Source organism: Odocoileus virginianus, chromosome 15 (assembly GCF_023699985.2).
Source record: "Odocoileus virginianus isolate 20LAN1187 ecotype Illinois chromosome 15, Ovbor_1.2, whole genome shotgun sequence".
NCBI classification, from domain to species: Eukaryota; Metazoa; Chordata; class Mammalia; order Artiodactyla; family Cervidae; genus Odocoileus; species Odocoileus virginianus.
The window spans coordinates 65,774,861-65,792,841 of NC_069688.1; the positions used below are offsets into that span (position 1 = coordinate 65,774,861).

The following is a 17,981-nucleotide window of genomic DNA, read 5'->3' on the forward strand; positions in this document are numbered from 1 at the left end:
TTACTTTACAATATCATAGTGGTTTTTGCCATACATTGACAAGACATGGGACACATGTCAGCTTTTTGAAAACTAGGTTAAGGTGAAAAATTCATCAGATTGAGGAAAACTTAAAAATCATCCTTTGGGTCATTAAAAACCTTTCTGCCCTCAAAAGCACCATGAGTCTCAGTTTGTATGGGACATAGCACAGAATATTTTCCCTGATCAATCAACAATTCCACTGGGTTGAAACAGAGGTGAAAATGTAAAAGCCCAAAGAAGCCAGGTGGTCAAGGGCCTTGGAGGAAGAGTGTCCTGTCTGACCTTAGACAGCAGAAGAGGCACTACGGAGCCCGTGGCGACAGCATACATGGTGTCCCTTATGTGGCAAGGTGTGGCGTAGTGTCCGTGATAAAACTGGCTGCTAGGGCAACTTGATGCCCTCCAGGGACGAAGCTGGGTGTCTGAGGTGGGTAACTCAACATGACTTCTATCACTTGCCCCGAAGCCCATGACGTCCTGGTGGCTCTACCGTGAAGGCCTCACAGTGTGGTAGATGGTGGATGGTGGGGTGAACCAGTTTCTTTGGTTAGTTCTAGGGAAAGAGCTATATTTAAGAAAAGGACTAGATGCCTTGGAAGAGCACTAGCCTGGGAGTCAGGGAGATGGGTAAGTCTTGGAGTGTAACGGGGCGAGTTTCAAGCCCCACTCTATGTGTGTCTCCTGGGCAGCCTGAAGCACAGCGGAGTAAGTACAGTTAGTTCAGAAGTGTCCCTATTTTTCCCTATTTTCTTGTAACTGAAATACACTCTGTTCTTCAGTTGCCGGCCCGACCCTGGAAACGTTCGTGGGAGCTAACATTAACACCATCCTCATCACAAACCTGCTCAGCGGAATGGACTACAACGTGAAAATATTCGCTTCCCAGGCCGCAGGTTTCAGCGATGCTCTGACCGGCGTGGTGAAAACACGTAAGGCTGACCACGGCCACATGTGGCTTTGTGCTCTGTTTTCTCTGTACCTTAAGCCCCGCGGCAGCTCGGCGGTCGGTGTCTCTTTTCTCCAGCGTGACCCTTTCTGAATGGTGCCTCATGGAAACAAAGGTGTGCTCCCTACTCAGAGCTGTGGTTCAGAGTCCTAGTTGGCAGGCAGAATGTCAGGAGCTGGCATTGAAACATACTTGATGGTGGTGGATGGGATTTCCTTCTGGAAAGTCTTTGTTGGTATTTTTCAAATTAGGTGAAATTTTCCATCCAGCCCATGTAACCTGATGCAGTCAAAGCCAGTCCAAGCTGAGCCAGGGGAAATTTGCCTTTTGTCAAAGCCTTTGCCCCTCTCCACCCTCTCACTCCATCTGTTAAAGATACTTGCACCACTCGAAAGGCTTCCTCCTCTGTCTTTTAAGGGTTTGCATGCTGTCTGCACACCATCTGGGACTTCTCCTTGGCATACATCACTCACAGACACCCATGGCACAATACAATGTTTTCCAAACTCCGGCACGTATGTGCCATATTCCTGCTGTTTCTTATGCTTCCACACCATCTGTTTAATATATTTCTTTAAATCAACTTGCAGTTTCTTTTTGTTTTTACTTAAATGCTTTCAAAAACCACATAATAACTCTCAACAGAAAACCAGTCTTTTTCATACACATTGCTTCCCTGGTGGCTCAACTGGTAAAGGATCCACTTGCAATGCAGGAGACCCTGGTTCGATTCCTGTTTTGGGAAGATCCCCTGGAGGAGGGAAAGGCTACCCACCCCAGTGGGCTTCCCTTGTGGCTTAGCTGGGAAAGAATCTGCCTGCAATGCAGGAGACCCTGGTTTGATCCTTGGGTTGGGAAGATCCCCTGGAGAAGGGAATGGCTACCCACTCTGGTATTCTGGCCTGGAGAATTCCATGGACCGTATATTCCATGGGGTCGTAAAGAGTTGGACACAACTGAGTGACTTTCACTTTCACTTTAATACACATTAAAGGTAATACATAAATGACCAAAATAAAAATGGTTTGGCTGTCGGATGACTGAAATTACCCCGAGTGTTATCAACAACACACGGCCCACATTTGAGAATGTTAGTCATGGTGTAATCAGAGGTATAAACCATAAATCTTCTTATTAGCTAAGGCCTTGAGCAAATAAGCAAATAACCTCTCACCTCTCTGAGCCCACGTTTTCTCATCTCTAAAATGAAGATATAATATTAATAGTAATAACTGTTTACAGACTGTTTGGGAAGACTAAAGAGATAACAGATAGAACGGGTCTACTCTATGCCAAGCATTCAACAAATAACCACTTTTATCATTGTAGTAATTGTGCTTTGGGAATTTGGGTCATCTCTCACTCTCACTGCTAATCAAAAAATTATTCCAACAAAAGGGTTTTTAAAAGGATGAGGCATATATTAGACCAAACCCCAGGCCGCCTGTGTCCGGCCTCCCGTGTTTTATGTAGGGCCTCAGTTCAGTTCAGCCGCTCAGTCACGTCCGACTCTTTGTGACCCCATGGGCTGCAGCACGCCAGGCCTCCCTGTCTATCACCAGCTCCCGAAGCTTGTTCAAACTCAAGTCCATTAAGTCGGTGATGCCATCCAACCATCTCATCCTCTGTCGTCCTCTTCTCTGCCCTTTCATTAGAGGAAGCTTCCTGAATTCTTTTTTATGGAAATCTTTAAAATTAAAAAGCTGGATGTGCGATCCACTAATCTGAAAAGAAATAGTGTCTCTCTTCAACAGGGCTAGGAAGCCTTTGGCCTATGGTCCTGATCTCGTACTTGGCAATTGAAATGATAGTGTAGGTACTGTGCAGTGGAAGTGTTAGTCACTTCAGTCAGGTCCGACTCTTTGCGACACCATGGACTGTGGCCCGCCAGGCTCCTCTGTCCGTGGGATTCTCCAGGCCAAAACACTGGAGTGGGTTGCCATGCGCTCCTCCAGGGGATCTTCCCAACCCAGGGATCGAGCCCGGGTCTCCTGCATTGCAGGTGAGTTCTTCACCCTCTGAGCCCCCAGGGACGCCCGCAGTAGCCTCCAGTGTTTCCGTGTGTTGTGCCGTTATCGCCGCCCAACAGCCTTCCTCAGAAACCCTGTGAGTCCCCTGTGCATTTCCCACCTCCGTCTCCACCCCTCCAGTTCATCCTCCTTTTCTCTCAAGGTCACCCTGCTGTCCGTGCAGGTCCTTCTGTCCCCGATCTTCTCGTGCTCTCTCTCCTTCCTCTTTCTCGTCTCTGTCCTCGTTTCTCTGCTCGCCTCCTTCCGTTTCATCCCTCTTCTTTAGTAAATGCGGTGAGTATTCCAAATGTATTCTAAAACAACGAAAGTATTGAATTGTTTTATCATCTATCCTTAAGGTAAAAATTAGATTGGCTTGCTTTCTCTCTTTCTCCGAAGCATAAGAAAACCCTGTAAAATGGAAAATAAATTGATTCACGGTATTTTTAAAATTTAGTGTGGGTATATAAGTCATTGTTGGTTTCCTTTTTTTGTCGGGGGAGAGGGTTTTTTCATTGGCTTAGGAAAAATAGTCTTCCTTTGCTGATCAGCAAAAAGGAACAATGTCATGATGCAAATTGTTACTAGTCCAGATTATTTTTATCATCTTGAAAAATAATTTTAAGCTATTTTTAAATTTTATGAAGTGACTGAAAGAGAAAGTACAAGAGAATGATGTGGATGAAGGCAGAGGTCATAAGGAAAAGTAAATATTATTAATTTTCTGCTTTTTCTGCTTGGATCTAAGTGGTAAACACTAAATCCTTAGTCCTCAGTTGGAGAAATGGTATTTTTACTGCTTCTTCAAATAAACTCCCTGTGAATAATTTTGGTATGTAACTGTGTTCATTCTAAGATTAATAAGAATTCATGTATTTTTAATCATGTTTTGTTTTCTGTGTTAAATCTTTCCTTTTTAAATTTTCAAAAATTCGTTCGTTCCCATTCAGTCATGCTTTGAAGGCCAGCATGTGTGAACTGCTCCTGTTTGAGTAATTTCTATTTTGTGTTTTTTGATCTTCCGTTTTGCTTAAACCATGACTTTCTTTCAGTGGTTGATGAGTACATATTGTATTTAACATTTTTGTTATGAAAGTATTATATATTAATTGAGGAATATTTTGAAAGCATAAATAAATGAAGAGGGAAGATGTAAAATCACCCATAATTTCACCATCCATCGCAACTGGCTTTTTCCAGATATATGTTTTCTTTTTTGTCTACAGAAAACAGGCAAACCCTATCATATATCACATTCTGCAACTGCTTTTTAAAGTCATAAAATAGCTATCCTTTGTGTACTGATTTATTGTAACTTGGTGGGTTTCCTACCACTGGCTGTGGAACCTTGAATTTGAATTTTACCGAAGTTGATTTTGGACTTGGGGATGGTTGTGGCATTTCTGCAGTTGACCAGGTCGTGTTCCTTTTTCTCCGCAGTGTTTCTGGGTGTGACCGACCTTCAGGCAGACGCGATCCAGATGACCAGCTTGTGTGCGCGCTGGCAGGTGCAGCGTCACGCCACTGCCTACAGGGTGGTCCTGGAATCCCGCCAGGGTAAGTGTGACCCATCACCCAGCTTCTGCCACGCACCTGTGTGCTCTGCGCAAGTTACTGTGGACAACACACACGGAACCTTAGACAGAAGCATTCTGCTTGAGGAGGCAATGCTGTGTTCCAAATCGTGCAGGATGTGGAGTCAGGTAGGCTGGTCAAGCCAGGTGTTCAAGCTCTCCAAATCTCCATTTCCCCCTCTACGGTCAATAGGTAGAACCATAGTGTAGATCTTGGGCATTCTCTGAGGATTAAGCTAATCTCTGTAAAATATTTGCAACAGTGCTTTGTACATATTAAACACCCAGGAAATGTAGCTGCTATTGGTGGTAGGAGTTGCATAGGCAAGACTGATAACATATCTTCAAACTGTGTGGTGCTATTATTTTGGTCTTTACTCTATGGAGATCTAGGTTTGACTTCAATGTTTCTCTCAGTGATTGTTTTTTTTTACTTTTGGGGATAATTGATGAGCAGCAAACTCTCATTCAGGAGATGAAATGTTATATCTATGCTACCCATGGGCAGTACTTTAGCATCACAGCTCTCAAGTTCATCTATAGTTTGGGATTTGGCTTCAAAGGTGAAACACTTAAAATGTCTGCTTATTTTCCGTAAAAGTATAAACAAGAATAACCAAAGACTGATTCCCCAAGAATGAGTTTCCAGGAACTGTTAACCTTCTTTTCTCATTATCAGCATGAATAATATTCAGAAGATGGGATCAAATAATGAAAGTTTATTTGATCAGATTTGTATTGTCAGTAGAAAAGGTCGTCTTGTTGTTTGGGGGGCAGGGACAGAGCCGACATTACAGAATTCCAGATGGCGTTTTTTACTCTTTCAAATTTGCTTATAAGGTAATTTAATTTTAAAATAATGATTAATTAATTGCTGCTGGCAGGCTTTCCTCTAGCTGCCGGTGGAGGCTGCTCTCTAGCTGCGGTGTGTGGGCCCACTGTTGTGGTGAAGCCCAGACTTGGCTCCCGGCTTTCAGAGTTGTAGCGTGGGCCCAGTAGTTGTGGCGCATGGGCTGAGAAGCCCCGTGGCACGAGGAGTCTTCCCAGACCAGGGGTCAAACCCAAGTCCCCTGCACTGGCAGGTGGATCCTTAGCCACTGGACCACCAGGGACGTCCTCATGATTGTTATTATTTTTTTATTTCTGGATAAGTGATAATGGTTTCCTCTCTTAAAAGTAGTAGAAAGGGCTAATTTTTCAGGTCTGGGTGGGACTTGTATGTAGTCAGTAGCGCACATCCCTGGCTGTGACTATATTTGAAATGCAGAAATCTCTCTTTTAATCTAATCCAGGAAGTGGAAAGCATAGTTTAGTAAAGTACTAAGAGTTTAGTAGAGTGCTGGAAATGAGCTGAAAATACAAGATAGAATATTAGAAACATAAGAAGAGACATAAGATAACATAACATAAGACATAACATAAGAACGCTAACCAAGGCTTTGTCCCCTCAGGGGTGCTAATAAGCCACTAATTCCTTGATGCCCTGTGTGTGATCCTGTAAAGGGTCCCTTTAACCAGACATTGGCTGAGCATACGGGAGTGGCTTTAATCTGCAATAAACATTGAATAAGGAAAAGTCAGGACAAATCACTTGGATTTTGTGGTGGCTTTAAATGATGCTTAACCTGGAATGTTAGGTCCATGAATCAAGGCAAACTGGAACTGGTCAAACAGAAAATAGCAAGAGTGAACATAAGTGTTTTAGGAGTCAGTGAACTAAAATGGACTGGAATGGGTGAATTTAACTCAGATGACCATTATACCTACTACTGTCGGCAGGAATCCCTTAGAAGAAATGTAGTAGTCCTCATAGTCAACAAGAGTCTGAAATGCAGTTCAATTCAGTTCAGTCGCTTAGTCGTGTCCGACTCTTTGCAACCTCATGAACTGCAGCACACCAGGCCTCCCTATCCATCACCAACTCCTGGAGTTTACATGAAATGCAGTACTTCAGTGCAATCTCAAAAATGACAAGATGATCTCTGTTCGTTTCCAAGGCAAACCATTCAATATCGCAGTAATCCAAGTCTATGCCCCGACCAGTAATGCTGAAGAAGCTGATGTTGAACGGTTCTATGAAGACCTACAAGACCTTCTAGAACTAACACCCAAAAAAGATGTCCTTTTCATTATAGGGGACTGGAATGCAAAACTAGGAATCAAGAGCTAGCTGGAGTAATGCAAATTTGGCCTTGAAGTACAGAATGAAGTAGGGCAAAGGCTAAATTATGCCAAGAGAACACACTGGTCATAGCAAACACCCTCTTCCAACAACTCAAGAGAAGGCTGTACACACGGACATCACCAGATGGCCAACACCAAAATCAGATTGATTATATTCTTTGCAGCCAAAGATGGAGAAGCTCTACATGGTCAGCAAAAACAAGACCAGGAGCTGACTATAGCTCAGATCATGAACTCCTTATTGCCAAATTCAGACTTAAATTGAAGAAAGTAGGGAAAACCACTAGACCATTCAGGTATGACCTAAATCAAATCCCTTATGATTATACAGTGGAAGTGACAAATAGATTCAAGGGTTTGATTTGACAGAGTGCCTGATGAACTATGGACAGAGGTTCGTGACATTGTACAGGAGACAGGGAGCAAGACCATCCCCAAGCAAAAGAAATGCAAAAAGGCAAAATGGGTGTCTGAGGAGGAAGCGAAAAGCAAAGGAGAAAAGGAAAGATATAAGCATCAGAATGCAGAGTTCCAAAGAACAGCAAGCAAAGATAAGAAAGCCTTTCTCAGTGATCAATGCAAAGAAATAGAGGAAAGCAATAGAATGGGAAAGACTAGAGATCTCTTCAAGAAAATTAGAAAAAAAAAAAAAAAAAGAAAATTAGAGATACCAAGGGAACATTTCATGCAAAGATGGACTCAATAAAGGACAGAAATGGTAGGGACCTAACAGAAGCAGAAGATATTAAGAAGAGGTGGCAAGAATACACAGAACTGTGCAATAAAAATCTTCACGACCCAGATATTCAGGATGGTATGATCACTCACCTAGAGCCAGACATCCTGGAAGCAAAGTCAAGTGGGCCTTAGGAAGCATCACCACAAACAAAGCTAGTAGAGGTGATGGAATTCCAATTGAGCTATTTCAAATCCTAAAAGATGATGCTGTGAAAGTGCTGCACTCAATATGCCAGCAAATTTGGAAAACTCAGCAGGGGTCATAGGACTGAAAAAGGTCAGTTTTCATTCCAGTTCCAAAGAAAGGTAATGCCAAAGAATGTTCAGACTACCACACAATTGCACTCATCCACTCATCTCACACACTAGCCAAGTAATTCTCCAAGCAAGTGTTCAACAGTATGTGAACCGTGAACTTCCAGATGTTCAAGCTGGATTTAGAAAAGGCAATGGAACCAGAGGTCAAATTGCCAACATCCACTGGATCATCGAAAAAGCAAGAGAGTTCCAGAAAAACATCTATTTCTGCTTTGTTGACTTTGCCAAAGCCTTTGACTGTGTAGATCATAACAAAGTGTGGAAAATTCTTCAAGAGGTAGGAATACCAGACCACCTGGCCTGCCTCCTGAGAAACATGTATGCAAGTCAGGAAACAACAGTTAGAACTGGACATGGAACAACAGACTGGTTCCAAATAGGAAAGGGAGTACGTCAAGGCTGTATATTGTCACACTGCTTATTTAACTTAAATACAGAGTACTGATGAGAAACACTGGGCTGGAAGAAGCACAAGCTGGAATCAAGATTGCCAGGAGAAATATAAATAACCTCAGATATGCAGATGACACCACCCTTATGGGAGAAAGTGAAGAGCAACTAAAGAGCCTCTTGATGAAAGTGAAAGAGGAGAGTGAAAAAGTTAGCTTAAAACTCAACTTTCAAAAAACTAAGATCATGGCATCCGGTCCCATCACTTCATGGCAGATAGATGTGGAAATAGTGGAAACTGGCTGACTTTATTTTTGGGGGCTCCAAAATCACTGCAGATGGTGATTGCAGCTGTGAAATTAGAAGATGCTTAATCTTTGGAAGAAAAGCTATGACCAACCTAGACAGCATATTAAAAAGCAGAGACATTACTTTGTCAACAAAGGTCCGTCTAGTCAAGGCTATGGTTTTTCCAGTGGTCATGTGTGGATGTGAGAGTTGGAATGTGAAGAAAGCTAAGTGCTGAAGAATTGATGCTTTGGAACTGTGGTGTTGGAGAAGACTCTTGAGAGTCCCTTGGACTGCAAGGAGATCCAACCAGTCCATCCTAAAAGAGATCAGTCCTGGGTGTTCATTGGAAGCACTGATGCTGAAGCTGAAACTCTAGTACTTTGGCCACCTGATGGGATGAGCTGACTTACTGGAAAAGACCCTGATGCTGGGAAAGATTGAGGGCAGGAGGAGAAGGGGATGACAGAGGATGAGATGGCTGGATGGCATCACCAACTCAATGGACATGATTTGAGTAAACTCTGGGAGTTGGTGATGGATAGGGAGGTCTGGCGTGCTGCGATTCATGGGGTCGCAAAGAGTCAGACACGACTGAGCGACTGAACTGAACTGAAGCTTAATTAAATGCAAGGCATGGCAACCGTTTGACAACACCTATAAAATCTCGACGACTTGTGTTTCATATATCTTTTTAAGACTAGCTGAGTTCTTAAACTATCACTTTAATGTAGAACGGTTGACATTTATCACATTTGGTGGTATTTGTTAAGCTTAAACAAAATAGTAACTATAAGGATCACACATTCAAATTACCACAGAGTATTTTTATCTATGATACCGTTTAAGAAGTTGACAGAGTGGGACAGAGGCTCCATTAGATATTCATTAGCTTTCATTGAAAATCATATTTATACAGATTGCCATAAAGATATCAAAACTGTCTTATCAAGGAATTAGTGAAATCCATCAGTATTTTTTTTATTATTAAATACTTTTACAATTAGCATTGGGATTCTTATCAGACAATATGATTGATGTGTCTGATAATATTGATCTGGTCGTTTAAAACCTCAGTAAGCTCTTGGTGGACTTCCCAGGTGACTCAGCTTAAAGAATCCTCCTGTGAATGCTGGAGTTGGGGAAGATGTGGGTTTGATCCCTGCCTTGGGAGGATCCCCTGGAGGAGGAAATGGCAGCCCACTCCAGTGTTCTTGCCTGAAAATTGTATGGACAGAGGAGCCTGGCAGGTTGCAGTCCATGTAGTTGCACAGAGTCAGACACAACCGAGCGACTGAGCGTGCACACACACACATGCGCGCATGCACATACACGCACGCATGCAGACATGCATGCACACACACACACACACACACACACACACAAGCTCTCGCTGAAGCCAAGTATTTTACTGAAATACGCGTCCCCGCTTCCTTCTTATCTTCCAGTTAAATTAATTTGTACTTCACCAGTATTATTTTCAGGCTGCCAAAAACCTCTTCAACTGAGCCTCAACAGTCTCAATTCAACAAGAATGAACAAAAATGTTGTTCAGTTTTTCATCAGCAGTTATAGCTGAACAACTTATGAGCCCAATTAGCCTACATCTTATTCACTCAGGTGTCCAGTTGCATATTATTAACCAACTAGACAGCAACAGATTCTAATTGACGGCCAGGGGTGGGGAGTTAATGTAGGGAAAATGTTTAAATATTTTAACTTACACAGTTTAGGTCAGGGAAGTCTTTCCACTTTGGTTTTTTTTTTTTTTTTTTTAATTGTATACTAGAATACAGGTGATTTATAATGTCATGTTTGTGTTGGGTGTACAGCCACCTGATTCAGTTATACATATGCATATATATAATATTTGGATTCTCTTCCCATATAAGTTATTAAAGAGTTTTGAGTGCTATTCAGTAGGTCCTTGAAGATTATCTGTTGTATGTATATTACTGTGCATATGTTAATCGCCACCTTCTAATTCATGCCTTGAAGTCTTCCACTTTGCACTGGGGAAGAATTAGGTTGAGTTTCTTTATCTCACAGAATGATGTGATCATGATTCCTGATCACTGCTGTCCAGGGACATGTGATCAGATGTACCTTCTTCCATGGGTGCCTGAGCCCCTGGGCTCCACTATTTCAACTCTGTAACACCTCCCGCTGGGTACACGTGCTGCCTCTGCAGAAATGTCAGTCCTTCCACTTCAACCAGAGGAGAAATGGGACCCAATTTCTCCGAATGCTAGAGAAGAGCCTTACCGCCAGGCTGGCTTATTTCTGAATGCCTCTGGCAAACTCCTCGGCTTCCCAGGTGGCATGGTAGTGAAGAACCCTCCTGCAATGCGGGAGACGGAAGAGAGGCAGGTTCAGTCCCTGGGCAGGAGGATCCCTGGAGGAGGGCATGGCAGCCCGCTCCAGCATTCTTGCCTGGGGAATCCCATGGACAGAGGGGCCTGGCGGGCTGCGGTCCACGGGGTCGCACAGAGTCGGACACGACGGAGGCGACTGGGCACGTGTGTCCGCACTGCCAGACCCCCACGTTTGATGGGTGGCGCGCTCTCTCTCTCTCTCTCTCTCATTGTGTGTGTTTTAAATCCCGTGTCCGCAAACAGATGGAGAAATATACCGTGTTCATGGATTGGAAGAATCAATATTGTCAAAATGGCTATACTACCCAAAGCTATCTATAGACTCAATGCAATCCCTATCAAGCTACCAACGGTATTTTTCACAGAACTAGAACAAATATTTTCACGATTTGTATGGAAATACAAAAAACCTCAAATAGCCAAAGTAACCTTGAGAAAGAAGAATGGAACTGGAGGAATCAACCTGCCTGACTTCAGACTGTACTACAAAGCCACAGTCATCAACACAGTATGGTACTGGCACAAAGACAGAAATATAGATCAATGGAACAGAATAGAAAGCCCAGAGATAAATCCACGAACCTATGGTCACCTTATCTTCAACAAAGGAGGCAAGGATATACAATGGAAAAAAGACAACCTCTTTAACAAGTGGTGCTGGAAAACTGGTCAATCACCTGTAAAAGAATGAAACTAGAACACTTTCTAACACCATACACAAAAATAAACTCAAAATGGATTAAAGATCTAAATGTAAGACCAGAAACTATAAAACTCCTAGAGAACATAGGCAAAACACTCTCTGACATAAATCACAGCAGGATCCTCTATGACCCACATCCCAGAATTTTAGAAACAAAAGCAAAAATAAACAAATGGGACCTAATGAAACTTAAAAGCTTTTGCACAACAAAGGAAACTATAAGCAAGGTGAAAAGACAGCCCTCAGATTGGGAGAAAATAATAGCAAACGAAGCAACAGACAAAGGATTAATGTCAAAAATATACAAGCCATTCCTCCAGCTCAACTCCAGAAAAATAAATGACCCAGTCAAAAAATGGGCCAAAGAACTAAACAGACATTTCTCCAAGGAAGACATACAGATGGCTAACAAACACATGAAAAGATGCTCAACATCACTCATTATCAGAGAAATGCAAATCAAAACCACAATGAGGTACCATGACACGCCAGTCAGGATGGCTGCTATCCAAAAGTCTACAAGCAATAAATGCTGGGGAGGGTGTGGAGAAAAGGGAACCCTCTTACACTGTTGGTGGGAATGCAAATTAGTACAGCCGCTATGGAGAACAGTGTGGAGATTTCTCAAAAAACTGGAAACAGAACTGACATATGACCCAGCAATCCCACTTCTGGGCATACACACCGAGGAAGCCAGATCTGAAAGAGACACGTGCACCCCAATGTTCATCGCCGCACTGTTTATAATAGCCAGGACATGGAAGCAACCTAGATGCCCATCAGCAGACGAATGGATGAGGAAGCTGTGGTACATATACACCATGGAATATTACTCAGCCATTAAAAAGAATTCATTTGAATCAGTTCTAATGAGATGGATGAAACTGGAGCCCATTATACAGAGTGAAGTAAGCCAGAAAGATAAAGACCATTACAGTATACTAACACATATGTATGGAATTTAGAAAGATGGTAATGATAACCCTATATGCAAAACAGAAAAAGAGACTCAGATATATAGAACAGACTTTTGGACTCTGTGGGAGAAGGCGAGGGTGGGATGTTTCAAGAGAACAGCATCGAAACATGTATATTATCTAGGGTGAAACAGATCACCAGCCCAGGTTGGATGCATGAGACAAGTGCTCAGGCCTGGTGCACTGGGAAGACCCAGAGGGATCGGGTGGAGAGGGAGATGGGAGGGGGGATCGGGATGGGGAATACATGTAAATCCATGGCTAATTCATTTCAATGTATGACAAAAACCACTGCAATGTTGTAAAGTAATTAGCCTCCAACTAATAAAAATAAATGGAAAAAAAAATTTAAAAAAAAAAAATCCCGTGTCCGATCTCGTGCACTTTTACTCTGAGATGGAGTCAGCAGGCTCGTTTCTGCTCTAACCCGACAGCTGGTCAGTGTTGTTCTCTGGGATTCCGTTTCCCCAAATGACTTCTTTTGAGGACTTTGCCTGTGGTCATACCTATAAATCCCCAAAGCGCTTGTGAATAAAGCAGCAAGGCTGTGCTGGTCAGGGGTGCCTGCTTAGTTTGTCAATGGTAAAAAGCGCAAACAGCAGGGACTCGAGTAGCAGGGTTGCCTACCCCATGCCTAGCACACCGAGACGTCCCCCAGCATCTGCCTCAGGCGCATGGAAGCCGCGGGAGTTCAGCGGACCCCATCCCCCGCTCTCTGCCCTCCACCTTCCTTCTCAAGCAGGCTGAGAGCTGGCCCCGGTCAAGTCCAGACGTACATCCTCCTGGTTTCAGCTTCATCGTCTTGGTTAAAAGAAAACTCTTCTTTCTCAGTAATTCCCACAAAAGTCCAGGACCTTGAGTCAAGTTGGCCTGGTTTGGGTTGCATCCCCCTGAATCTATCACTGAGTTCACAGGCATGGAATCAACGGCAAGTGAGACCTGGCTTTTTCCCAGCCTGTGTCTGGGGAGAGGTGGGTGTTCTTACTCAGGCTTTCCCAAGTCAAAAGGCCACGTGGGGAGGGACGGGTTCAATGAAAGAAAGATCAGATGTAAGACAGGCAAAAACAACAGCTGTCCTCTACTCATGTAAATATTATGACAGTTTTTTCATAGCCAAGAAGAAAAGAAAAAAAGATTACCAGAAGGATCAAGTCCTCTCAAGAGAGAGTGAAATCCAATCTGCTTTTGAGTCAGGCATTAGACTTTCCAAATTAAATTGTAGGCTTTTGGTTAATTGTAGGACAGAGCAGAGTTTCAGAGGCTTTGGGTTGGTTTTGAGTACCTCGGAAACCCATGAGAGCCTCCGTTAGTTCTACAGACACTGCAGGGTCCTGTCTCCCTGTCCATCTCTTTTTGAATTGATGTGGCACCTGGGGTTGGATGCCCCTCACACTGTATTCCCTCCCTAATCCCATTAACTTGGTAAATTTCTTTTTAGCCTGATTTTTTTTAAGTTTCAAAAATGCTCACCTTGTCTTCTATCTTTAGGTACTGAAATGTCTATTTTTCTGCGTCATCTATTAACCACAGTAGAGAATTGCAGCATAGTGGAGAGCCTACCTTACTAGGGACCAGATCCCAAAACAAAAGAGCATACGAAACGAAGCTTATTCCCAAGATTAAATGTCTTGAAGCACTGATACCATGTTTAGGGGTCACAGGATTTGAAAGACCCAGAGAGTAGAAAGCATGAACCATGAACTTTCGTGAATTCTATCAAATTCCAACTGAGTTTACCGGATCTGGGACCTTCTTTGTTTGTAGATCTCAGTAACCACTCCTGAGACACTTGGGAGTCAAGTTGGTGGCATGGCGGTCACCCAAAGAATGTATTTAGCATGACTTCATGAGAATGAATGCTCAATGACAGACTTTCCCCCTTGTTCCAAAAAAACAAAGTTAACTTCTAGCTTTTGGCACAAGGGGTCAAGGAAATTAGTCATCGTTTGATCAGTTTAAATGTTTTTCTTTAAGGCAAAGCCATGAATCATAAATGCCAAAAGCAACATGGATATACCCCCATTCATGCAACCCCTCTTTGTTAGCCTTGGGAGCAACCTGTTACTGTTTCCTATTAATTTCACAGTGCTTGTTCCAGTTTTCCAATGATTTGTAGGTTTTGTTTAGTTATGTAGCAGTGAAACCTATTTATACTGTTGTCAAGGGTCTATAAAGTGCATGGGTATTCATGAGAAATAGAGGAAATGACAGAAAAGTACATTTCTAGAATTAATTCCTGGAGAGTCTCACAAGTTTTTGTGAAGATAGGTAAAGATGATCCATGCATAGGATTTGGGAAATGTTTGTATTACATGTGACTCACAGAAGCTTGCCAGAGGCTCCAGAGTGGAAAGGGTCAAAATAAAATCGCTGTTATGGGGTTCGGAGCCCAGAAACCCAAGGCTGAGCTTGGACATCAGCCAAGCAGAAGGCAGGGTTTACTGATATTTTCTTACTCTTAAGTTCCTCTCACAGCAATTTAAAACCTCACAAACACTTTAAATAGTTTCGATTTCATCATTTTGCATAATATCTAATAAAGAAAATATTGATAGACCTATATCATTTCAAAGAAATATATTACTAAACATTATATTATAAAGATCACTTTTGAAGCTCTTTAATATTGACAATTATAAAAGTAAATTTCAGATTCCATTCAACAGATGGCCTTACTTTAATTACATTTTTAAAAAATCAGGATTTGTCCATAGATAAAGCCTTCTTCAGTGATCAATGCAAAGAAATAGAGGAAAACAATAGAATGGGAAAGACTAGAGATCTCTTCAAGAAAATTAGAGATACCATGGGAACATTTCATGCAAAGATGGTCACAATAAAGGACAGAATTGGTATGGACCTAACAGAAGCAGAAGATATTAAGAGGAGATGGCAAGAATACACAGAAGAACTGTACAAAAAAGATCCTCATGGCCCAGGTAAACATGATAGCGTGATCACTCACCTAGAGCCAGACATCCTGGAAGCAAAGTCAAATGGGCCTTAGGAAGCATCACAATGGACAAAGCTAGTGGAGGTGATGGAATTCCAGTTGAGCTATTTCAAATCCTAAAAGATGATGCTGTGAAAGTGCTGCACTCAATATGCCAGCAAATAAGGAAACCTCAGCAGTGGCCACAGGACTGGAAAAGGTCAGTTTTCATTCCAATCCCCAAAAAAGACAATGCCAAAGAAGGTTCAAACTACCACACAATTGCACTCATCTCACACACTAGCAAAGTAATGCTCAAAATTCTCCAAGCCAGGCTTCAACAGTACATGAACCATGAACTTCCAGATGTTCAAATTGGATTTAGAAAAGACAGAGGAACCAGAGATCAAATTGCCAACATCTGTTGGATCATCAAAAAAGCAAGAGAATTCCAGAAAAAAATCAACTTGTGCTTTATTGACTATGCCAAAGCCTTTGACTGTGTGAATCACAATAAACTGTGGAAAATTCTTTAAGAGATGGGCATGCCAGACCACCTTACCTGCCTCCTGAGAAATCTGTTTGCAGTTCAGGAAGCAACAGTTAGAGCCAGTTCCAAATTGGGAAAGGAGTACATCAAGGCTGTATATTGTCACCGTACTCATTTAACTTATATGCAGAGTACATCATGAGAAATTCCGAGATGGATGAAGCACAAGCTGGAATCAAAATTGCTAGAAGAAATATAAAAATCCTCAGATATGCAGATAACACCAACATTATGGCAGAAAGTGAAGAGCAACTAAAGAGCCTCTTGATGAAAGTGAAAGAGGAGAGTGAAAAAGTTGGCTTAAAACTCAACTTTCAAAAAACTAAGATCATGGCATCCAGTCCCATCACTTCAAGGCAAATAGATGGGGAAACAGTGGAAACAGTGGCAGACTTTATTTTCTTGGGCTCCAAAATCACTGCAGCCAGGAAATTAAAAGATGCTTGGTCTTTGGAAGAAAAGCTATGACCAACTTAGACAGCATATTAAAAAGCAGAGACATTGCTTTGCTGACAAAGGTCTTTCTAGTCAAGGCTATGGTTTTTCCAGTGGTCATGTATGGATGTGAGAGTTGGACTATAAAGAAAGCTGAGTGCTGAAAGATTAATGCTTTTGAACTGTGGTGTTGGAGAAGACTCTTGAGAGTCCCTTGGACTGCAAGGAGATCCAACCAGTCCATCCTAAAGGATATCAGTCCTGAATATTCATTGGAAGGACTGATGCCGAAACTCCAATGCTTTGGCCACCTAATGTGAAGAACTGACTCACTGGAAAAGACCGTGATGCTGGGAAAGATTGAAGGTGGGAGGAGAAGGGGACAGCAGAGGATGAGATGGTTGGACGACATCACCCACTCGATGGAGATGAGTTTGAGTGAACTCCGGGAGTTGGTGATGGACAGGGAGACCTGGCGTGCTGCAGTCCATGGGGTCGCAGAGTCGGACACGACTGAGCGACTGAACTGAATTGAAATGATGTATATCATGTTTGTTCTGACTTGTGTATTATAATAAATATTTTTTACTCATATATGTATGTAAAATAGAGACTGAAATTTAATAGTTTATTACGCTTTCAAAATAGACCAAAGTCACTGTTCAACAGTTTTGCTATTTTATGCTTAAAAAAACAGCTGGTATTTTTTAATATTTTTTATATTTTGTTTATATTTAACCACTTAATAAGTATAATGTTTTTACCAGAGTAGTTTTTAACACTGTTTTTTTAATTCCTGTAAATAAAGCTATTTAAAGTTTGACCAGATGGGTGAAATTTATGGATCAGAGGAAAATCATTCTAGAGGGAAATTTACATGATAGTTTTCTTCAGTGGTAGCAGTAATACTTTTTTTAAAAACCAATTCTCCATGTGGCTAAAAAAACATTAAGTACTCTGTGCTTATGAAGAAAACCCATTTGAATTTCTTTAGCAATTAAAGGCACCAAGGTAGGCAGCCGTGTCCAGTGAGGTGGTGGGGTGCTGGGCTGTGAGGGCCGCTCATCTGATCTCCTAACTATGGTGCTCACTAATTTCAGACGCACTCAGCAGTTCTCAAACTCTTTCATTTTGAAAAATCACGTGTTTAACTTATTTTATGATATATTAAAGGAGGGCATGGCAACCCACTTCAGTATTCTTGCCTGGAGAATTCCATGGACAGACGAGCCTGGCAGGATACAGTCCATGGTGTCGCAAAGAGCCAGACACGACTGAAGTGACTTAGCACAGCACATGGTATATTAATGGAGATTAAAGCACCATTCTCTGAGACTGGACTTCTAAGTTTGGAATTTACATTTTAGTTCAGCTACTTAGTATATGGACTTGGGTAAACTAATTTTCTGGTCTTTAGTTTCTTGTCTTTAAATTGGGGATACTTATCAGTATTATAAGGATCAAATGAATTAATACATGTAAAATCCTTAGAATAGTGCCTGGTGCATGGTGAATGCTAAGTAAATGTTGGCCATTGT

General features: G+C 42.1%; 1 protein-coding gene across 8 annotated transcripts in view; it reads left to right on the forward strand.

The window, feature by feature from the left end:
- Positions 1 to 17,981, forward strand: part of COL14A1 (collagen type XIV alpha 1 chain) — a 232,282-nt gene that overhangs the window by 106,484 nt on the left and 107,817 nt on the right. For all 8 annotated transcript variants that reach the window (XM_070477487.1, XM_070477492.1, XM_070477489.1 and 5 more), the window contains 2 exons: positions 804 to 953; positions 4,420 to 4,536. In XM_070477487.1, the coding sequence (XP_070333588.1) occupies positions 804 to 953; positions 4,420 to 4,536 (267 nt within the window). The remainder of the gene's footprint in view (positions 1 to 803; positions 954 to 4,419; positions 4,537 to 17,981) is intronic.